The sequence below is a fragment of the Cupressus sempervirens genome, chromosome 10 (assembly GCF_028749045.1).
Source record: "Cupressus sempervirens isolate cs-2001-9-10 chromosome 10, ASM2874904v1, whole genome shotgun sequence".
NCBI classification, from domain to species: domain Eukaryota; kingdom Viridiplantae; phylum Streptophyta; class Pinopsida; order Cupressales; family Cupressaceae; genus Cupressus; species Cupressus sempervirens.
Window position 1 is genome coordinate 249641784 of NC_143127.1, and position 24942 is coordinate 249666725.

A 24942-nucleotide genomic window follows, 5' to 3' on the forward strand; every position below is an offset into this window, starting at 1 on the left:
AGATTTCCAAGATAGATAAAAAAATGCCTTCGCAAAATGGGAAATATAAACATCAATGTCATAATTAGTCTAAAACTTACTCAAAAGAAATAACTATTTAATTTTCTACAGAGCAGAATCATATCAAGGAGTACTTTGTGACTCAAAAAAAGTTTGCAACAATTTAAACATGGTAAACACGATAACCATTGAGTTTTCAAATTGATATTAAGAAAACTACCAAACTTGATATCAATATTCTTAAATAAATAAACTATGGTAAATAGTAACTGTATATTAAAGTTTCAACAGAGTGAATTGTAATATCCATAGTAGAACAGTTAGCTCAAATCCACCAAAATAATCAACTCAAATCCTAGCTCTTTCTTATCACCAAGGTCTCAACGTGAGCAAGATGAGAGAGTAGAGAGACTACAATGTGGACAGTGAAAATAACCAGCAAGATATTAGGAGCTAACCAATCAAATCATAACATATCAAACTGACAGAATTGGTAAATGCCAAAATAATAATATGATTGTTATGGTGATGCCAAAATCTGGTATGGAAATGGGTATGGGTATATGGGTACGAAACACTAGTATCGCAGAAATTTGTTTTGGGGTCTCGTATGTTTTTGGTGGCATCCATCTATATATATGTGTGTGTGCGCGTGCACACAACTAAAAAAAAGTCTAAAATGTCACATACCAATACATGTATATGTCAGGTTGTTATATGTGTGCGTGTGCAGGTAAAATGTAAATTAAGTTTAGAATGTCACAGACCAATACAGATGCTAAAATACCATTACAAATTTCAGATATTAAAATATAACATACTAATTTAATTCAGTTTTCGATAAAAGATCGAACACGAGTCTCATGATATATAGTCATTGTTTAACATAGAAATAATACTAAAAATCAGTTTGCTAATCAGAACCATATGGGTCATCATCAATATCAAGATTGTCATCAATATTGACATTAGATTAATGAACCTTGTTGTCACTTGCACTAAAAGTATGTTGGCTACTTGACTCCTCAATTGTATAGATTGTGCAACAATAGAAATATACAAGTCAGTATGCTCCGGTTCTACATCCCACAACTTTGTTGCCCGCCCTTGTTCTCATCATTTTTGTAAGTAAGAAAGCGCAAGTTGGAATGCACATAGACTAAATCCTTAGCTTTGCTTGATGCCAACCGATTGCGCTTCACTGAGTGAATGAAGGAGTATGTACTCCAATTGCGTTCAGCTGAAAAAGAAATAGCAACTTGGTGAAGCAAAGGCAGATCTCATTAGAGTCCTTAGAATTTAAGTAAATTAAATGACAAATAGTAATTTTTAAACGACAACTTACTTGTGATAAAACTTTGCTAGCGAGAAGTTGGATGTAGGGCAATTTGTGGCCATTGAGGTACCACCAAGAGTGAGCATCCTTCCTATACTTGTCACGAAGAGCAGCAGGACTATGACTAATGGATGATGCAAAATCAGCAAATTCACTTGTAACTGCATCTTCCATTTCAGTATCAGCGAAGAGTTTAGTAACAGCTTTCTTAAGCCCTTCACCTACTTCCGCATCATGATATGGAAGCACCCTTGTTGGCATAGCAAAAATATATTCACTAAAATATTTGGGACTCAATGAGAAGGCAAGGAGATGCAATGGGATGGTCATTTTGTTCCACCGCTCAACACAAATTGATTGCACCTCTTTGAAGAAGGTTTCATAAGGATCTTGATCTTTTGTATTTATGATGGATCTCTTATTCTCAATCACTGAGTTCATTCCATCATAAACCTCCCCTGAACATGGCTCATCCATGTCATAATGCACATCATACCTAGGATGGGCTCTTGGAGACTAAGAAGGTATTCTACATGATCCCACCAAGTGTCTGTAATGTCCCCTTTTTAGCTTGACCATGATAGTGGATGGATTTAACCTATTACTGGGTCTATGTAGGCTAATACTAGCGATTAGAATACCCCGTTGGGGTTATGACTCTATTTGGCGAGACTTGTTATTTGTAGTAAGTCAATGGATGGTTATGATGAGCTCGGATGAGTTAGAGGAGTTGAATGATGCTCTCAATTTTTATTTTTTGGCTTCTAGTTTAGGCTCCAAGAATCCTGAAGGGAGCATCTATTTTTAGTCACCCTAACAAGTTCATTCATCGTCCATATTCATCAAGATCACTCGTTTGTTGTCAGATTTATATCCTGATGCTTCTCAGTCATTTTCGCAAGACGAGTGAAGTATGATTATTATTTAATTAGAAACACTAAGGTTGCTATTTTTGCTGGTATTGTATATTGGTCACCTTAGTGTCATAGCTCGTTGGAACTGGGTTGAAAAGTTTTAAATATTGGGCATAGGAAACAATGACCTTGTGTGTCAGAATATCATGATATTGACGAAAAGGCTGTTTTTGGAGTCAAAGGGAGTTAATTAATTATATTATTCAAATATGTTCCAAAGTATAAAGAAAGGGGTATTTTAAGTAAAAGGGGTCTTCATGAAGCTAACTATTGGAGTGATAAGGAAGATTTGATTTATTTTTATAAAAGAAATGAATTGTTGTAAATGAAATCATTCTTGGATATCTTTAATTTGCATTTGAAGGGTTTGAAGATATTTCATGGCTGGACATCATATCTTTGCTTGCAATTTGAGCCATTCTTGATAATGGTGAATCGTGCCTATTGAATAGTGATTGGATGCTAACATGGGAAGCATTCTCTAGGAGTAGTGAATCGCCTTTATGAGTTGTGAATTTGTGTGTGGTCAACATTCATTCCTACTAGGGTTGTGTTCATTTACATTAAGTCAGGCGTATATAATTTGCAAGGCTGCATACATAATTGTGGCTTGTGATTTACCTATTGGGTTTGTGACCTATACTGTAAGGCAGTGTTTCATCTCTGAGTTGTGATTTGTCTCAGTAATGTTTCATGAAAGGTGCATCATTCTGATTCAAGTTTGTAATTCAAATGTATCTTTCAGCATTAAGTATATTTACAAGTAAATAATAATTGTAAATGCAATCAGTTGTATTTGACAAGAAATAAATAGAATTCAATTTGTGCATATAGTTTGAGAATTTTAGATGCATTTTAATTATTGTTGCAAACCCCAAAAGTGCATAATTATTCACAAAAAATGGAACTACAATTTCTAGCATTGTATCAAACTGAAGGCAATATCCTAGTGTGGGATATTATAGTGGTATCAAAGCGGTTTCGTGCCATCCTGCAGGGTTGGAAATTTTGAGTTTGCATGCTTGATTTATGAGTGATCAGCACTCTCACAAGTTATTTTAATCATAGACAAATACAAAAAATCCAATAGATATGGAAACCAATTGAGCAGTATGTCAAGTTTTAGGAAACAAATAGGTCCCTTGGTAAATGAAATGGAGAAATTATTGAGGCAAACAACGGAAATGCTGAATGCAAGACTTTCGGTTCCAATGACAGTTGACACAACATCTACGTTTATAGTTTCATGTTTCAATAAGTCCTCTTCACGGAGAATGCAGGAAGAGAAACAAGAGATTTTGACGAAGGAGACATCCAAGAGTCTTCACAATGAGTTTTTAGCAACTAGTGATCATGGTGAAGATGATTTGGTGCCTAGTGGGGCAGCCACTAGTCCAATCTACAGTTATGATGTTGAAGATTCTCCTTAAGGACATGTGGATGTGTTTGTTCATTAGAGGACAGCAGCAATGAGTTTCAACAATTTGAGAATTCTGGAGTTAGTAATTTGGAAAATGCTAATGACATGCTAACTACCTTTGATGTCAGTAGTGGGGATATGGGTAATATAGGGTCTAATTTTCAGGACAATGGTCCCTTATGTGAGTATGTTGATGATGTTGCAGATAGTATGAATGTAAAAGATGCAATTGATACCACTGCTAGTCTAGACTTTTTTGATGAGTGTTATTTTTTAAGACTGCAAGGAGGATATGAGCATTGACAACTCTGGTTTTTATGAGAGCAGTCATAGTGTTAGGTCAATGCAGGAGGCGATAGGCTTCTCATGCGTAGAAGATGAGAGCATGGAATCACTTGGTCGTAACACTTGTGATTTGAGTGTTGAGGAATTACATGATGTAGATTCATGCCACAGTGATGTTGATCTACATGTTAACATTGATTAATGTGTGCAGCAACAAGAGATGGTAGAGGAGTCTCAATTAGACAATGTGGATACTAGTGCTATGGGCTCCCCTAATGATTTGTATGTTTTGTGCTGCAGCGAGTTTGGATTATCATGTCAAACATTGAGTGAAGACTCAAAGTTGTCATAGGATGATGATAGGTCCCAGGGTCACGTTTTACAAGGATATACAGTTGAGGAGGAAGTAGAGATTTACGAGGAATTGGACATTGCAGCAGCTTCCACTTCAGATGAGTTGTTTGCAAAGGTACCCAGTAGCAGAACCTCTTTGATGGATATGTGCAAGGTTGTTAGCACATATGATGTTAGGGATCATGTGGTGAGCTGTGAGGATACAGTTTCCTATCACAGTAAAGTTAGTGAGTCAGAGAGCTTACGTAGGAGCTAGCATATGCAGAGACATCATGTGACTAGACATCAAGAGGTCTTGAGCATTATGATGCTATCAGGAAGATCTTATCTTATATTAGTTATTGCTTTAACATGTATCACAAATGATAATTTATCAATGTATTATCATGATTACAATATATGATAATAATAATTTATATATATATATGCCTAATATATCTCATCTATATATATATATATATATATATATATATATATATATATCTCATATATATAATATACATATATAGAGATATCTACTTAATGATTCATTATTAATACTAATAATTCTCCATTATAATAATAGTGAAGGATAAATATCAAATGTTTAAGGCCATTCAAACATTTGATTTCATCGACTAGAATCATTTGAACAAAGCTACAATCATTAACACTCCCTCTTAGCTAGGGAGGATGATTTCTACCCTAATAAACAATATATTGTACTATTGTTACCTCACAATAACATCAAAAGCATGGTATGCCCAAGAATATCTACCATATGATATTCAACATACTCAAATCTTTTCTTGGTATGTGCGTTGACATTACGTCTCATGATGTCTATCAAAGAAGTTATTTGTTAATGGCATGTCCATGGATTTATGTCTTATAACATCCACCATGACATATGCTCAAATAATATTATGTAAGAGATATGAACTATCATGACGTGGTCTCAGATACGAACCATATGACATCCATCATGACAGTAGGTTAAACTATGTTAAAATTCATCACTTTACCATAGTGACCACAAGTTAACTTTATTAAAAGATCGTCATCTCTCAAGAAATTTTCACAAGATCATTTAATAACTCACATGACATCCACCATGAACCATATCAAAGGGTGGATCCACCATGAATATTCCTAGAGGGTGGAATAAGGGTTTTTACCTCAGGCTTCTCTCTCACAGAGAAGGATGCATTAAGGTACATCTCAAGTAATCACTAATGTTGAGGCTCCCTCTCAATAAGGGCTTCAATCCATAACTACAAGCTTGTCTTCAATAATATACAAACTTCACTTTGGCAGAAGACTAGAAGACTTTGGAGTAAATATCGATTGCAGATCTTCAGTAATAATGTAATTTGAATGAATAGCATTCCACGTATCCATCTACAGTTTAGGCATTCGCACAAAGGCCTTTCATTCTACACATGGAAATTCATCTCATGAATCATAGCCCTCGGATTGCTACAGTTTTTTTATCACTAGAGAATCCATCACGACATAGTCTACTCCCTTTGAATCAATCTGACCAAGATCCTCAAAAGTCAACTAAAGCATGTCCTCTATCTACTCCATTTGTCATAGAAACATAATTTGATTAATAGTAACATGAGTGAATGTACTAAACTGTGGATTTATCCTCAAGATTGGAAACACAACATATTCAAGATAATGTGGTTCCCATCTGAAGCTTCAAGTACATGCATCAACCTACTGACGTCTTTGGCTCCCTCTCGTTATAGAAGGATACTCATAATCCCAATCATAGAAGATATTTTTCTCCAATAGCCTCACTTTGTCTAGCATGATCAACATCTGACCAAGGAATTCTAGATCAAAAACCACTTTGAAGCTACTCTCATAAAATTGAGTCCTACAATATTTTAGTAGCATGCCTAATGTACCATTATTTTCCTACAAAAACATCCCCACAAACAAAGGAAAACATCAAAGCAAATAGTTCTTACTGTACATACATGAACACGTATAAGAGAGAGATGACATTGAGCAAATAAGAATGGATTACTCTCTAATAAGAATAAAATACTTATCTAATTATTTCAAAGTAAATGCAAGTTGCTCCATTGAAGGTCTTGTCATTGAAAACTGACATTCAAAGAAAAAATGTTGTTTCAGACTATTTTCACAAAGCAATAGACTTTCCATATGCATCAAATCAGAAAACGCCCCCATATAAGCATTTGTCAAACAACATTGTTTGTCCTCCCATCTGCCATTATGAACATTTCTAAAACCTTATTGTAAAGTAAACACAAGATCAAATTGTTTGAGACATCTCCCTTTTGAATGTAACTCTTAATAAGTGGTGAAAGTGATCCTTACAAGTGGTCTACATAGCAAAGTGAATAGTCTTTACCATAGGAAACTGAATAGTCTTTAATCATGATTGCTGCCTATATGATTATAACAATAGAGCATATAGTATGCCAACTATTTCATTTAAATAATCATTGATTCTCTTTGATCGCTTTAAATTCTTCCGAAGATAGAGTGAGCCACATATCAGTTATCTCTATTTTGTGAACTAATGAGGTGTTGAGATAGGATTTCTTGAAAGCTAAAACCTTATTACTGCACATATGGGTAGATCAAGAGGGAATGACAAAAGTTATTTGTGCAAAGGATATCAAACCAAAAAGACAATCCTTTGAGCAGGATATTCATAAACTCCAATCTCTCAAAAGGTAGAATCTCTATAATCACAATGCATAAATAGTGAAATCTTCCACTTTGCAATTTACCAACACCAAAACATGACCAAGATGCAAAAATAAATTGCACTGCCCAACTTCAATTGCGCTAGCCCTTGATTGCAGATGGAGAGTACAAAACATCGATGGATCAATAGGGCCCACAGAATAAGGATTGAAATCAAGTCCTCTCAAGTATATGAAATATATCATGTCATCTTATTCTAACAACGGATGCAGTTCAAGCATAACTAAAAAAATTCATTAAGATTCATTATGCCAGTAGATTGATTTCATCCACATGCTAAAACATTATTTGTTCAGCCTGTTGATATATTGTCCACTTGCCTAAATAAATCATAATCTCCTTATCTCCATGCCAAAACTATAATATCACAATTTGGAAAATATTAGCCACCCCAAATGAAATAGCACCAAATAGAGGCAAACTCATTATTTGATATTAGTCCTCAAACCAAAAACAAATGAGTAGCATACTAATGAAAAAGCACTTGTGGAAGAAGTCCCACAATCTCTCTAAATTGATAACTACCACTACTGCTTATAATGTAGACCATGCCATTGTGTACTACACTTGTCTTCCATTGTGTTTTACCCAAGTTGGTAAAGGGATTGACAGTCATCAAAGAAACATTCCTCCACTCATCCGTGAAAGAATTTTAAATCAAAATACACAAATGTGAAGGTGGTCTTTCTGCATTGAGCCCTAAAGTATAATGTCAATGTGGTCGAACTGGGAGATGATTTTCACTGCCATTTCGAGCCGCCAAATATAGTGGCGTGGAAAAGGAGATAATAACCTTTTTTGTTTGGTTACAAAATTAACTAGGATCATGTTGTACTGCGATGTAGTCATAGTCTATTAACTGAAGAGGTAAAGCACTGTTGTTGCGGTACACATGTTAAGATAACTATTTCTATTCCCAAGTAAAGGGATTTGAAACCAAAGGTTGAGGGAGCTATCGAAGAAGACTATGCTTTGGTAATCTGGTTGCGTCATAAAATAATGATGATCCGAGGAGATGAAAATGGTGGCTTAGTCTAGGCTTTATAAATGAAATTCTTTGCAAAATCTTCTCAATTGTCATTTTTCAAATCAATATGAGGGGAATATGTGTTCTATGACTACCTCTAACTCCTTGTTTGGCGTTCAAATTGATTCACCGACATATAGATTTGACATGTGTTGTCTACACCAGATATAAGAGTTAGTTCTCAAACCAACTATTGTTCTTTGCCTTCTATACTCATGATTTTAGAAAAACTGTTCTTATTAAACCAATGCAATTAATATTTTTCATTAAACAAAATATGTCTATAGACAGCATGTGGTCGTTTAACATTATTATCTAAATGAATATCAGTTGTCAAACTACCTTTCTTCATGCATCTGAAGAATAAATGTTTGACATATGCAAAGATATGTGCGTATTCAGCATTCACACCTGGTTGTAGTTTGACAACAATGAATATCTAAATATTGAAGTTGCCCTATAGAAGAGTTCTACTAAGATATTTATATAACTTCTATGGTGATAATCTTAGCAATTCTTTCAACGCTATTGCCAATAGTCTTTCGTTATTTCAATCAAGATATATCAATAATATTAAGTCCAAGGTTTCAAATTTTTAAAATATATCACATCAAATATTTATCTCAATCTGCTTCATCTGAGGCGATAATGTATTCCCTGATCTCCTTACCATCTGTGACTAGAACTTTTGCTATTATGTGGATCAGCCAAGCATTGAACATTTGATCCTGCCACAACTATTAATCCTACCACTAATATAATAATAACAATGTATATAGAAAATGCAATGTCACACCTCTGTGAACTAGGCAACTAACTTCAACACAAAGCAGGAACTAAGGAATCATGACATCATCTACAAATACCTTTTGACCATTTGTACAAACTCTGCATTTTATTATTCTTAAAACCTTACAGGTTGATAAGGATCTTGGCTCTAATACCATGTTAAAGTTTGATCAGATTTAGGTTTAGGAAACTCTTGATTTTAATTTCTCTCTCCTAGATGCATAATGTTTTTTTTTTGAGTGAATTTATTTCTTCATAAAAGAGTTTTTACATATTCAAAAGAAAAGGCCTTAAAGCCTTGATTCCCTTTCTACCCAAACATTGCAGCATAAAAAAACTGACAGACTTCCTTTCTACCATTGACAAGACATTAAATTGAGCCGCACATCAAAACAAATAGGCCCTACTAATGAAAATGGGTTACCGATATTTGACCACACAGAGGCCTAGAAATGGTGACACCAGGAGCTCAGCATTTCTTCCCTAGTGTCATTGACCATCACACCACCCAGTGTCAACCTTGCTCTCCTTTCTGCCTAAAATTAGTCGTGGCGCCACTTTTGGGATCTCCCCTGCATCTCATTCCTTGACTTTTGCTTAGCATCGCTTTCCTCTTCCTCCTCCGCTCTTTCGCCATTCCTTTGTTGGTCTTCCTCCCACTAGTCCATGAAATGTAGCAACTCCATCCACATCATCCTCGCCTCCCTAACTCTCTTCTAGACTAGCATCCAAAAGTTAAAGATCAGTCGACCCTTCTAGGCGCCTCCAAAGGCCCTCCATTGTGTGAAAGCCAACCCCAACATGTGCTAAGTCCAATCACTATTGGTATCCTAGATGCCACTCTGGTTCCACACATAATTCTATCATCCTTGTCGCCTCTTCTTTATCTTGTGCTAAAAGAAAGGCTCGAGCACAAAACAGGGACAAAATGTCAACATTCGTCCTTAGGCAAAAGCCCGCTCCGAAGAACTCCTTTCCAAAGAGTTGGCAAAGGATTCTAATAGAATACTCCTCATCAACATGGAACACCTCAGCCAAACGCCTTTGTGTATTTTATTGCAAAAACCCCGTGTTTTCTTTTTTTTGGCGTCATCAAAAAAAGTTAGCTTCCATTTTTACCCTTTTATTTTTCACCTTTGTTTTTTTATAGTGACCAAAGCTCGATGAGCCTACTAAATACCCTCCTAAATCTAGAAAGTGATCTGGACATGTGGATGATGAGGTTGAGAAAGTTGCAAGATATCTAAATGGATTGAGATCTGGAATTCAAGATGAGATAAGTTTTGTGAAATTGGAAAGTGTGGAAGAAGCATATCAATATGCCTTGAAGGTCAAGGAGATCTTGACAAAGAAGCATGAACAAAGATAGAGAGGTAGAGGTGGTAGATTCCAAAGAGGCAGAGGTAGATCCTATGGAGAAGGTGACAGATCTGACAATTTTGCCCAAGATAAGGGAAAATTGATGAGAAGGGCAAGACCAAGTGGAAAGGTGGTAGTTCTTACTGAGGAGGTACTAGTTCTTACCGAGGAAGAGGTAATTCTTATTCTAGAGGAAGTTTTGTGGTAATTGTTTCAGATGTGCCAAAGAAGGGCATCGATCCTTTGAGTGTAGGTACTCTAGTGAAAATGAACAAGGTAACATAAAGGTTGTAATTCAGGGGGATCTTGTGGGTTCACCTTGTGGACCTGAGGATGGAGAAAACCTAATGGTGAGAAGAACTTTGTGCAATAAGACAGTTGATGAGGAACCTGTCCTGAGGAGAAGTCTTTTCAAGACCAGATGTAAGATGGTAGGAAAATGTTGCAAAGTGATCATTGACATTGGAAGTTCAGCAAATTTGGCATCAAAGGAGTTGGTTACAAAGTTGCAGTTGCAGAGGTTGAGACACCCTAAACCCTATCATGTTTCATGGGTCAAGGATGAGCATATATTGTTGGTGAGTGAGCAATGTGTTATAAAATTCAAGACAACAAACTATTTTGATGAAATTTTGTGTGATATTATGCCTGTGGATTGTTGTCATATTTTGTTGGGTAGACCTTGGTAGTATGATAGACATGTTGTGCATGATGGTAGATTACATCAATATACACTTTAGGTGAATGGGAAAAAGAAAATATTGTCGCCTTCCATTGAAGATCCCAATGAAGTGAATTGTACTACTATTAGATTTCGTATGGTTAATGGAAAACAGTTTGAGAAAGAGATGAAAAAGAACCAAGTTTGTTTTGCTATAATTCCTAGAGGGTCGAGTTGTGTTAATAGTGGCTGAGCAACAGAATATAGTGATGACTGAGAGACAGCAAAAAAAGACAATGTAAGTTGAGTGCTAGCAGAAATTGAAAGGTTGTTGTTGAATAAGTACAAGGAGATTGTTGCTGAGGATATTCTTGATGGTTTACCACCAGTAAGAAGTATAAGTCATTGTATGGATTTAATTCCTGGAGCTAGTTTGCCAAATAAAACAACATATAGATTGACACCTACTGAGAATAAAGAACTGAACATACAGGTGCAAGAATCACTGTAGAAAGGTTTGATTGGAGAAAGTTTGAGTCCATGTGTTGTACCTGTTGTATTAGCACCTAAGAAGAATGGATAATGGATAATGTGTAATGATTCTAGGGCTATTAACAAGATAACAGTGAAATATAGGTTTCCTATGTCGAGGATGGATGACATAATGATTGTTTGAGCAGAGCAAAGTATTTTACCAAGATTGATTTGAAGAGTGGTTATCATCATATTCGAATCAGAGAAAGTGATGAATAGAAGATTTCTTTCAAGACAAATTTGTATGAATGGTTGGTTATGCCTTTTGATTTGACTAATGCACCAAGTACTTTCATGAAGTTGATGAATGAGGTTCTCAAGCGATTCTTGGGTAAGTTTGTGATTGTTTACTTGGATGATATTCTGATATTAAGTAAGACTAAGGAAGAACATCTTGAGCATGTTAGACAAGTATTGCAGACATTGAAAGAGGAGAAGTTGCTAATTAATTTGAAGAAGTGTTCCTTTATGCAAGAAGAGATTGTGTATTTGGGTTTTATGATTTTAGTTGATGGTTTGAGGATGGATCTTGAGAAGGCTAAAGCAATTTTGGAATGGCCTACACCAGAGAATGTGGATGAGGTAAGATCATTTCATGGTTTGGCTAGTTTCTACAAAAAGTTTCTAAAGAGTTTCAGTTATGTTTGTAGTGCTATGACTGAGACAATGAGAAGAGATAAAAAGGATTTCAAATGGACACATGGGCTGCTAAGAGTTTTGAGACTTTGAAACAAAAGGTTGATGAGTTTCCTATATTAATTTTGTATAATTTCCTAACTTACCGATTCGGATGCCAATTCCGAAGCGGATTCCGGAAGCGAATACGAGATGCGGGGATTTTATTTTTTTTGGATGCGGATGTCGGAGGAAACGTGTATATATATATATATATATATATTTTAAATATATATATATATATATGCAAAGAAATATATTATAACAAATGATATTAGTATCGGGACCTGTTTGCTAGACAGTCTTCTCAATACACAGGTGCTAATCTGGAACAACACCAAATCTACCAGATTATCCAATATCGATGGTCTCCTAGTACAAATTTCAAATCGGATATCATAATTGTTTTTATTATTGACCTGTATGCTTGCTCTGTTATTGGGACCTGTTTGCTAGACAGTCATAGAAAACGTTTTTAGTAGTTCTTTTTTTTACTTTAATGCTTGGGCAGGCCGACGGATGCTCCCAGATACATCCGGAAGCCCTACGGATGCTGGCAGGAAGCCAGCCGCAGGCTCTTGGATGCGTCTAGAAGCCAGAGACTGCTAGCCGCAGGCTCCTAGATGCGTCTAGAAGCCAATCTCTGGCTTCTAGATGCATCCAGGAGCCTGCGGCTGGCTTCCTGCCAACATCCACAAGGCTTCCGGACGCATCCCGCATCCGTTCGCCTCCGATGCGGAAGCCTCTGCCTCCCAGGACGAATCGGTATCTAAGATAATTTCAATAAGGTATTTCAAGTTCAATGTGATGCAAGTGGCAATGCAATAGGAGTCATGTTGAGTCAAGAAGGTAAACCTGTTGCGTTCTTTAGTGAGAAGTTGAATGATGCTAAAAGGAAGTATTATGTGTATGATCAAGAATTTATGCTATTGTTCAAGCCTTGAAGAAATGGAGACATTATTTGATTCCTCAGGAGTTTGTGTTGTATACTGATCATCTAATGACTATAGAGACAGAGCAGCACTGTGGGAATGGGCTTCAAATAATTTGCCTAATACCAGGTGGATCTTTATTGGTGACTTTGATATGGTGGAACATAAGGAGGATAAAATTGGAGGTAACTCTTTCAGTTGGAAAGGCAATGAATTATTCTTCTGGAACAAATTTATGAGGAAATTTAATGTGTTAGATCCTCTAGAAGGTAGAAAAACAGAATTTCAGGAAAAGGGTTTATTGTAGATTGGATAGAATTTATGCAAACTCTGCTCTTCTCTATTTTTACTCTAATCCTGGGCACTCACCCATCACAATTACTCCAGCTTCTCTCTCTACTCATTCCCCTATCTCTGCAAAGATTGGGTTGCAAGATGAGACTCTGGTTTCTAGGTGAAGGTTAACAAGCCATTTAAACGTAATATTTCTCTTCTTAAAGACCAAGATAATATTAGTGCTCTCAAGCAGGTCACTGATATTTATAAACTAGTTAGTGGTGATGTTCAAGCAAGAGAATTGTGGGAAGGATTAGTTGATTTTTGGCAAAAAAAAAAATCCAAATTATTGGTAAAAAAAGTATGGATTTAAATGCTGAAGAAACTAGGGCACAAACTAATCTTAATCTGATAGAGAAAGATCTCCAGATCAGAATTCAAGATTTGGAGTTAGAAGCTGATTTAATTAAGACCAAACATTCTTTGAGGAAGATCCAAAACTATAAGATCCAAGGGTAGAGAGCTAGATCCAAATTGAATTGGAATCTGGAAGGTGATAGGGGGTCAAAATATTTCTTGAATATTATTAAGGCAAAGAATAAAAAGGAGCTTATTGAACACATTCACTTTAATGGTGAAAAATCTACGGACCCAGAGCTAATTCAAACAGCTTTCTTTGAGTATTATTCTCAGCTCTTTTCATCTGAGATGTCTGATGCTAATTATGAGGCATTTGATAAATGTCTTCAACTGATTCCCAAAAAAGTGTCAAAAGAAGATAGCAACAAACTAAACAGTCCTATTACTTCGGAAGAAGTTCAATGGGCTATTAACTCTTTAACCAATGACAAATCACCAGGATGTGATGGTCTTCCTACTCAGATCTACAAAACTAACATAGATTGGATTTCTAGTGATTTGTTGGCACTTTATGAAGACTCATTCAATAGAGGATCCCTAGGCACAAGCATTAATAAAGGCATGATCAAATTGATCCCAAAGAATGGTGACAGAGCTGAATTAAAAGATTGGAGGCCAATAACATTATTGAACATCTCCTATAAGATCATTGCTAAATTGTTAGCTAAAAGAATTGAGAACTTGCTCAATAGGTTTATCTCAGTTACACAAACAGGTTTCATTAAAGGCAGGTATATATTGGAAAATTTAATAACTAGTTGGGAAGCAATGTATTGGGCTAAGCAAAGCAAGCAAAATGTGGCTATGGTATTACTTGATTTTGAAAAATCCTATGATAGAATTGAATGGCCTTTTGTAATTGGGATGTTGCAAGCTTTTGGATTTCCTGAGTACTTTTGCAGATGGGTAAAGGTGTTGTCCAATAACTCTTCCACTGTCATAGATGTGAATGGCAATCTTTCCAACCCTATTCCTCTTGGGAGATCAATTAGACAAGGTTGTCCCATTGCCCCTTCCTTATTTGTGATTGTTGTTGATGCTCTATTTTATTTGCTCAGAGCTCCCTCCCTTGGTCCTCCTGTTAAAGGTCTTCTCCTTTGTAATAATGATATTCTTCTCAATTCTCAATTTGCTGATGACACTTCTTTGTTCTTGGAACTTGAGGAGATGAATTTTTGTAACACCTTGGATAGACTTGAATTCTTTTGTTTAGCCTCAAGTGCCAAAATTGCTCCCCATAAATCTTTAGTTTTAGGTTCATCTGAATCTCCTCTTAATTGGGTTCAATTGATGTCTTGGCAATGGAAAGGTCCTAATAAGATTGCCAGATACCTTGGTATCCCTTTTGTCGTTAATCCTTATACTAAAGATATGTGGGAGTGAGTCTTTGATAAAATTCAAAAGAAACGTGTTAAATGGAAGACTCACTATCTCTCTTTGGCAAGAAGGGTACAAGTTGTGCAAAAAGTTTTGTCGTCTCGTCATCTTTACTTTGCCTCTACTTGGTTAATGACTAAACAACAAATGGATAAAATAGAAAGAATTTTGAGGGACTTTCTATGGTCAGATGGGATGGGAAACAAAAAGAGACAGTGTGTAAATTGCCAGCGGTGATGTAAACCCAAGCAATATGGTGGACTGGGTTTGAAGGATCTAAAAAAACATGCTATTGCTCTTGCTACTAAGTGGATTCTTAAGGCCATATATGGTAATGAACCTTGGAAAGTCTTAATCAGAAATAACATTCAATGTTCTATCATCTCCAAAGGTAAAAATTGGATGAACATTCCATTCTGTGATTTTCTTTTAGGTGACTTCAAGATCAAGGTCTTTGGTTCTAATGTTTTTACTACTCTTTGGAAGGCTTGGACCCATTCGAGGATACTCTTACCAGTTAGAGGTGTTGTTGGCTCTTCCCCATCTTATGTTGTCACAGATAGATTAATTTGGTGGGGCCTGTACCTAAATGGAAAACCTTTGGCACTTACACAAAGTTGCTCAGCAAAACATTGGAATGTGTTGGGAGTGACTTTAATCAGTGACTTAATGATTGATAATCGGATAGGTACTTGGGATGAACTTAGAATTAGATATGATATCACACAAACTTAGAAGAAAATGTATACATTAATTTGCAAGGCACTTGGTACATGTAACTTCTCCAAGGCTATTGACTCGGACAGATTTTTCAAACAACTGTTGTGGAAGGATGGAACAGTGCTTAATGAAGTAACAGTAAAGCAGTTATATAATATGCTTGTGTCTGATCCTGAAATTTTTCAATCAGTGATCCAAGGGTGGGGATTGTGTTCTCCCTTTTCTAAATGGTCTTTCTTTTTTCAGTACTTATGGCAGTCAAAAGTGGAACCCAAAAAAGCTTGTTTTAAATGGCTGTTATTGCTCAAAAAACTGGCCTTAGGATCTAACTTGGAGTCTTTAGGTCTTACTCCTGGACATTGCAAAGTCTGTGATACAGTTGAGTCTTTTGAACATGTTTTCTTTCAGTGTGATTTTGCTATTGTGATTTGGTCAATTTTTTTGGGCAATCCTATTGTATGTGTGAAGAACCTCCTTATAGCAATATCGTGCGAATGCTCGAAATAACAGAATACAAAGTGATAGCAGAACTCAGAATGAATCTACTGATCGCAGGCCACTTCGAGGGGGTAACCTCCTTTGAGCAAGCTCAATACAATAAACTCGTCCGTGCCCATCAAGGGCCTCAACCTATTCTTATATACTGGGTACGATGTAGAAAAGTAATACTACCTATGCATGTGGGATAATAAAATATACTCACGGGACGACTTACAAAGCATATGCGTCCAACAACACTACTCTAACAAAATAAACAGAAGGAACACACAGGTTCCTAACATCCCCTCTCCCTTAGAAAAAAGCTTTGTCCTCAAAGCTTAAGGTGTGGAAATTGTTGTTGAATCTGAAGAAGGGGTTCCCAGGTAGCATCCTCTGGTTGCATGCCATGCCACTGAATCAAGACCTCAGAGATGGAGCGAGAGCGAAGCTGGCGAGTGCGCTGGTCAATGATTGCCACCGGCTCCAGGATAATGGATCCTTCCGTATCCATTTCAGGGAGAGTAGTTTGTGCTCTGACAGTGGTACCCAGAACTTTCTTTAGACAAGAAACATGAAAGACTGGATGAATGCGGGAAGAAGGAGGAAGTTCCAGTTTATAAGCAACTGAACCAATCTTCTGCAGAACCTTATAAGGCCCATAAAATTTTGGGGCCAGCTTATGACGCCCTTTCAGCTTTAGGGAGGATTGTTTGTATGGCTGTAGACGAAGAAAAACCATATCCCCAACTTGAAATGAGCGCTCAGAACGGTGTTGATCTGCTTGCTGTTTCATCCGATTACGGGCCATGTGAAGATTATCCTGTAAGGTACGAAGAATCTGATCCCTGCTGCGGAGAACTATGTCAACTGCCTGGACTGGTGAGCTGTTGGGAGTGTAGGGAAGGAGCACTGGAGGTGCCTGACCATAGACTGCTTCATATGGAGTCATTTTAGAGGCAGTGTGGTAAGAGGTATTGTACCACCATTCAGCTAAAGGGAGCCACTTGGCCCACTGATGTTGCTGTTCGGAAGTGAAGCAACGAAGATAAGTTTCCAAGCATTTATTGACAATTTCAGTTTGACCATCAGTTTGTGGGTGATAGCCCGAACTCATCTTCAGTTTGGTGCCAGTTTTCTGAAACAGTTCAGTCCAAAAATGACTGGTAAAAGTTGCATCACGATCAGAGACAATGGAAGAAGGGAGTCCATGAAGACGAAATATCTGGTCCATGAAGATTTGTGCAACAGAGGAGGCAGTATAGGGGTGGCTGAGGGCACAAAAATGACTATATTTCGAGAGACGATCAACCACAACCAAGATCACTGTCTTGCCACCGGATTTAGGAAGCCCTTCAATGAAATCCATAGAAATATCAGTCCAAATCCGTGTAGGGATGGGCAATGGTTCGAGCAAGCCAGGAAGGAGGGTCGTTTCACCCTTGTGGCGTTGGCAAGTATCACATTCAGCCACCATCTGTTGAATCGTCTGTTTCATCCCTTTCCAAAAGAAGTTTCTCCTTGCTCGCTCATAAGTTTTGAGGAAGCCTGAGTGCCCTGCTGAAGGAGAAGCATGGAGTTCATAAAAAATAGCCTGATGTAGAGCTGGGTTCTGAGGAAGCACTAGCCGACCCTTGTATCGAAGAGAAGCACCATCCCAAGAGTAATGTGGTATAGCAGAAGGATTATTGGCTAGCTGGTGAATGATTTGAGATAAAGAAGAGTCACTGTCATAGCCCTGCTGAACAGACGCTAACCAATTGGGAATGGGCATAGAAATAGCGGAAAGGGAAGCTTGATTATCAAATGTGCGAGAAAGAGCATCTGCCACAATATTCTCCTTACCCTTCTTGTAGGTGATCTCATAATCATACCCCATGAGTTTGCTGACCCATTTCTGTTGTGTAGGAGAGGATACCCGTTGTTCCAGGAAGTATTTCAGACTTTGGTGATCGGTTCTGATGCAAAAATGACTCCCTAAGAGGTATGGCCGCCACTTCTGTACAGCATGCAAAATAGCCATCATTTCTTTTTCATAAGTAGAGAGGGCTAGATTCTTACCAGAGAGGGCTTTGCTAGTGAACGCAATAGGATGGTCATCTTGCAGGAGAACAACACCCAATCCATTGCCGCAAGCATCACTCTCAATAGTGAAGGGTTTGGAAAAATCTGGCATCGCGAGAACAGGTGTACTGCACATAGCCTGTTTCAGTTGGTCAAATGCAGTCTCAGCAACAGGGGTCCAGGAGAAGGCATCCTTTTTTAACAGAGCTGTCAATGGTGCTGCAATTTTCCCGTAATCTTTGACAAACTTGCGGTAGTAGCCAGTCAACCCCAAAAAACCCCGAAGGCTCTTGAGAGTTTTAGGATGCGGCCAAGTTTTCATGGCATCTATTTTTGTAGGATCCACCCGCACTCCATGGTGTGCAACAATATGCCCGAGATACTCCACTTCCTCCTGGCCAAACACACATTTAGATAGTTTTGCACAGAGTTGATGATCAGAGAGAAGTTGCAAGACAAGCTCCAGATGATGGAGATGCTCAGCCCAAGTTTTGCTATATATGAGGATATCATCAAAGAAGACCAGAATGAATTTCCGGAGGTATGGTCGAAATATGTTATTCATCACTGCCTGAAATGTTGAAGGAGCATTCGTGAGGCCAAAGGGCATGACTAAAAATTCATAGTGACCATCATGTGTGCGGAAGGCAGTTTTAGGTATATCCTCCTCATTAACCCGAATTTGATGATACCCAGAACGAAGATCTAACTTGGAGAAAAAATGAGCCCCATGAAGTTCATCAAGAAGTTCATCAACAACTGGAATGGGAAACTTGTCCTTTATAGTGAGATGATTAAGTGCTCGGAAATCAATGCAAAGTCGCCATGACCCATCTTTTTTGCGAACAAGCAGAACTGGAGAAGAAAAGGAACTGGTACTAGGGCGAATAATACCTTGCTTCAGTAAGTCACGGACAAGTATCTCGATTTCGGTCTTCTAATGAAATGGGTAGCGGTAGGGCCTGATGTTGGGCGGAACACTGCCAGGAAGGAGCTGAATACGGTGGTCCTCTGGACGAGAAGGAGGTAATCCCACAGGTTCAGCAAATATACCAGAATACTTGTCCAAAATGTGTTGGAGATCGGCAGGAGTGCTAGAGACTGCTGATGGCTGCATCTGAATGGAATGGAGCTGAGCGATGACACCATGTGAATTCTTCTTAAGAAGTTTTTCCATACGGTGTGAGCTGATGATGCTGAGAGACCCTGGTTGTAAGCCTTTCAAAGTGTGTTGGTGCCCCTCGGCTGAAAACTGCATCCAAAGTTCAGCAAAATCCCAGAGAATGGGGCCAAGAGTGCGTAACCATTGGGCACCCAAAACCACATCACAGCCACCTAAGGGTAAGGCAAACATGTCAGAGCGCATGTTATAATCTCCAATAGAGAGACGCACATTGCGACATTTCCCTTTACAAGGTAAAGTGCCCCCATTGGCAATCATGACTTCAAAGCTAGAGCAGGGATGGATAAAGCAATCAGCCTGTTTGGCTATTCGTGGATCAATGAAGTTATGAGTGCTACCAGAATCAATGAGTATAGTAAGAGGGATCTTCTTGAAGAAACCCTGGACCCGCATGGTTTGTGGAGTAGTGACTCCTGCCAAAGCATGGACAGATATCTCTGGTGGAGCTTCTGGTGAAGGAGGTTCAGGCTGGTGAGGCTCAACCTCATCATCCACTGTTTCCTGAGCATCTACATATTCTTCCAGTTCCGGTGGAGAATCCACATCTAAGAGATAGAGCTTTTGCTGAACACATCTATGGCCCCGAGACCATTTCTCATCACAATTATAACAAAGCCCTTTGTCTCGCCTGACTCGCATCTCTGTTTCAGACAAGTGCTTGATCGGAGTAGTTCTGGGAGCTGGTATGACTGGAGGGTTGTGAGAACCTGTATTTCTGAATGGAACAAAATTAGATCTGGAGCGTTGTAGAGCACTAATCTTGTCTTCCGCTAACTTAGCCAACCCAAGGGCTTCCATCATTGTAGTAGGTCGAAACATTTTGACTTCTGAGCGAAGTGCATCCTTCAGACCACTGACAAAACAACTACGGAAGAATTCATCAGACAAGCCCTCTGTGTAATTAGCTAATTTTTCAAACTCTGTCTGGTATTCTCTTACAGTGCCTGTTTGACGCAGTTTAGTGAGTGCTCCTGTGAAATCATCAAAGGAACTAGGGCCAAAGCGCTCCAAAATGAGGGTGCACAATTCTCTCCACGTTGGGCCTACATTAGCCTTGATGTACCAACGGAACCATTGAAGAGCTTCATGTTCCAAATGAAAAGATGCAAGGGAGACTTTGTGGTTATCCAAAGTATTATGCAAGCTGAAATACTGCTCTGCCCTATAGATCCATCCAGTCGGATCAGAACCATCGAAGCGTGGAAAATCAAGCTTTGGTCCACGGAAATTGCCAGAAGAGGACCCAGTATCTCCTGAATGGTTTCGGCTCATGGCTGACTGCTGAAAGTTAAGACCCAGAATTTTGTCATCCAGATCTTGAAGTTTGGTTTTGAGGGATGCAATTTCCTCTTCCATGATTTTTGCTCCTGTACGCGTAACAACCATAAAACAAGGTTTTTTTTTTTTTTTTTTTTTTTTGGAATGGGTAGAAGATGAGAAACAAAAACTTTTTTAGTTAAGGCAAATTTGGATTTGGGTAAAACTCATATAGGAAATGGGTGTTCAACGGGTGGTAGGAGACTATCTGGGGACAAGGGAAAAAGAAAAATGAGGGTTTCAAGGGTAGGGAGGCGAAATGAGGCGAACAGTCCAAGAGGGATAAGGGAGCAAAATGAGGAATTGAATCTTGTGGCTCAGTTTGGTGGCGATTGGATGAGAGGTGAAAAAGATAGGGCAAACCCTAAAATTAGATAAATGAGGGATTTAGGGCTTTGATATGTAAAATTTGGGGTTGGGTCGCCAAGGAAGGAAGTATGCGAAATGATATTGCAGACGTTCTGCGGAAGTATGAGCAGAAACAGAAAGCAAACAAGGAAGCTACGACTAAAAAACAGAAAAAATTTTACTCTTTTTTTTTTTTTTTTTTTTTTCTCTCTTTTTTTTTTTTTTTTTTTTTTTGAACAGTCGACTTAGAAAAATTCACTCACAGACAGAACAACTGAAAAGAGTTATTGCAATAACAAGAGATATTAGAAGTGAGAGGAACCTGAAGGCCACGACAGAAAAAAAAAAAAATTTGATGTAATTTCCACCCAGCGAGCCCAAGAGAGTGCTCTGATACCAGATGTGAAGAACCTCCTTATAGCAATATCGTGCGAATGCTCGAAATAACAGAATACAAAGTGATAGCAGAACTCAGAATGAATCTACTGATCGCAGGCCACTTCGAGGGGGTAACCTCCTTTGAGCAAGCTCAATACAATAAACTCGTCCGTGCCCATCAAGGGCCTCAACCTATTCTTATATACTGGGTACGATCTAGAAAAGTAATACTACCTATGCATGTGGGATAATAAAATATACTCACGGGACGACTTACAAAGCATATGCGTCCAACAACACTACTCTAACAAAATAAACAGAAGGAACACACAGGTTCCTAACAGTATGGAATTTAAAACCAGGTCTTTCCTGGAGTGAAATGTTAGCTGATTATGTTGATGCTTTTGACTCTAAGCTTAACTCTTTTTGGTCTGTTCTTACATGTGAGATTTTATGGTTCCTTTGGAAAGCGAGAAATGAGGAGGTCTTTCAGCAGAAGGATAGAGGACTTACTGAGTTTACTTGTAAACTCACACATTTTTCCATTATGTCTCAGGTGTCACTTTCTTTGGAAATCTCTATGGTTCAATTTATGACATTGGTCAGGGATGGTTCCATTATGTCTCAGGTGTCACTTTCTTTGGAAATCTCTATGGTTCAATTTATGACATTGGTCAGGGATGGAATGCTACTTATTCATAAAGACGAGGTCAAGGCTTTTAAGTACCTTGATCAGTTCAAGGATATGATGGACCCGAATGACATTAAACAAATTGAAAAAATGATGGAGGATCTGCACATTTCCACTAGTACCCAGCAGGCTACTCCAAATGTGTCTACTGGTGATTAGGTTCAGCTAACAAATGATTTTGTGCTAGCAGGATGGAATGATGAGTTGTTTGATGCAGCTTTCTTGCAAGCTTTGGATTCTAATCATGGATGGGGCCCGAATATAAATCAATAGTATGTTTTTAACTTTGATAATCAGCACTATGTACAGTTTTTTTTGATATTCAGCACTATGTAAATCTGTTGGATATACAGTATAAATCTGACACTGTTTGATACTTGCTCAAGTGAAACAAATGGGTTGACTACCCTGTAAGTCATGTTTAGTGGTGATTTGGTAGCTTTAAAAGTATGATACTCTGGTAGCTTATGCTGAACAGTTCATGATGAACCTGACGTATTCAATTTTTACTCTATTCTAATACGAAAAAAACTGTAGGATATGGCCCTCGCCAAAGATGGTAATTTGCCACATGAATGGTACTGTGATTCTAATGTGAACCTTTGTTCTACAACCCAATGAATATAGAACAAAGAAATAGAAATCAAGGGTCAAACAAGGACATGCTAGGGACATGCCTGGATGTTATCAGTATAAACTAGAAATCAACTAAGGTTAACAGCTAAATAGGAACCCCTCTTTCCGGGTGTTTTCAATCTCGAACTAGACAGAGCAGCAAATGAAATCCTGGAGTCTCGTGCGTTTGTCATGTGATCAGGGCTTGTGCAGAATCCCATGCACATGACATGAACGATGAACCCGGGGCTCATGCTTGTCTTGAAATTTCAAACTGCAGCTCACATTCAAATTAAACTGAGTTCGATTGTCTTTATGGTCATTTGTGATACAGAGTCCACAAACTGGAGACGGGAAAAAATCCTCACTGGGAATAATTTAGATTCATTTGATTATTTTTATTTTCACTGGGAATAATTTAGATTCATAAGATAAGAAACTTTCTTGCTAACTGTGTGGCAGATTCCAAGGAAATTGCAATCATTGATAATGTTGTTGAAAGGTGGTGGGGTTTATCAGATATTTGAGAAACGATTTCCAAGTTCTCCAAAGTTATCTTTTACCCAGTGACTGACCGAAGATCGTAACGGATCACCAAAATTACTAGCAATCTTCTTCTCAGCAGTTAATCCATTTGCTTTTTTACAAGGGTTGTATTTTAAGTTCGTGGAAGGCTTTTGGTTGAGCTCATTAGGATAGGGGCCATCTCGCAGGTAGAGTTACCCCATTATTGTCTCTGTGGCATGAAACTTTTTTCTGTCAAGAGATATATCTCTGTGATTTTCCTTTCAGATATTTGATTGCGGAAAGGGGGGAATTTTTCCCTCTTATAACTAAAAGATGTCTCAATTTGTAATAATTAGATTAAATTATTTATCGAGTCATGCTCCGTGCAATCCATAAGGCCAGAATTCAAGGAAGACAAACCAGTGTTTTGTTCTCATGAAAGAGCAGTCCAATTTTGAAATTAGTTATTTGGACCAAAAGATTATAAATTACAACTTTTCGAGAAAACAATCCCTAGGCAAGAAGTCTTTCCACTTTTCGTGCCGCACTTCGTGGCCATCATTTTGACCAACGACAAATTATCACGGGTCGAAACTGTTACAGGGATGTATCTGAACCACCTGAGATGAGAAGAGCCCTTACAAGTTCAAAAGTAGATACAAGTAATGTGAAACAAGAACCTCCTCCATAATTCAATGAAAGCATAGTAGATGCTAGTACTTAAGGTTAATATAATAAAACTAGCCAACAGGGGCAAATAACAATGTCGGCATAATACACGAAATTGCCAACAACTGGAACGGCTGATGAAATGCAAAATTCCATTTGAAAAGATTGAAAAGCGCTAGATTCAAAGCAATATGAAATCATGCATATGAAACAAAAATAACTTCAAAACCCTACAATGTACAGATGAATACCTATTCCCAATTTCGGAAGAGCAATTTTGATCTATTAAAACGTCTTTCTTTCTCGGATACCAAAAATGAATAACGTGAAGTGAAGCGGTAGCAAGAAAATGCCTCCAACAAAACCCTTCACTGTTCACATAATACGGAAAGCCAAGGAGTACATCACGCCGTCATTTCATGTTCTGATGCACCTAAATTTCGTAAAGTTATAGTTTGAGGACAATAAGAGACAAAAACAAAATTCGAAAGAAATATGGCCGTATTCGAAACTGCTCTCCTAAATTGTTCCCGCTGTCATCCATTATCCGTTTTCCTCTAGTTTATAAAGAAATTCGCTTTCTATGTTAATTCTTTCTGTCACTGATCCATTCCGAACTCACTTTCAGTTTTGTTACAGTGCCAGTTCGGCGACTTGACCGTTTTGCTAACCTTTGAAAGTTTAAAAAGCAAGAGGCCGTGGTCCTATGAAACGGGCTTTCTAAATATTTTAGACCTCTTTAACAATTATAACAACTAAACTTTTAAATACTTTAGACCTCTTTGACAATTATAACAAATGCCATATGGTAACCTAGTACTTGTCTTTAGCTTTTATATAAATATAATTTTAATTTAATAAATTTATTATAGTTTATAAAA

General features: G+C 37.9%; 2 protein-coding genes across 3 annotated transcripts in view; both read right to left on the reverse strand.

The window, feature by feature from the left end:
* The window catches only part of LOC149533567 (uncharacterized), a 117932-nt gene extending 93220 nt beyond the window's left edge, over positions 1-24712 (reverse strand). The window contains exon 1 of one of the 2 annotated variants that reach the window (XM_089803589.1): positions 24313-24712. The gene's annotated coding sequence lies outside the window, so the exon portion shown is untranslated. The remainder of the gene's footprint in view (positions 1-24312) is intronic. The other variant, XM_089803587.1, reaches the window with a different exon arrangement.
* On the reverse strand, positions 804-4562 carry LOC149533568 (uncharacterized). The gene is made up of 2 exons (XM_089803591.1): positions 1346-4562; positions 804-1240 (listed from the first exon to the last, which is right to left on the reverse strand). The coding sequence occupies exons 1-2, from the start codon at positions 1811-1813 to the stop codon at positions 1199-1201; spliced, it is 510 nt and encodes a 169-aa protein (XP_089659717.1). The 5' UTR covers positions 1814-4562; the 3' UTR covers positions 804-1198.
* Positions 24713-24942: the final 230 nt, after the last annotated feature.

What these genes read in the sequence shown, in the direction of transcription:
- LOC149533568 (XM_089803591.1), bottom strand. Translation starts at nt 1,813, where the DNA reads ATGGATGAGCCATGTTCAGGGGAGGTTTATGATGGAATGAACTCAGTG. An exon ending in CTAGCAAAGTTTTATCACAA is followed by an intron (nt 1,241 to 1,345) that starts GTAAGTTGTCGT and finishes TTTCTTTTTCAG; the next exon opens with CTGAACGCAATTGGAGTACA.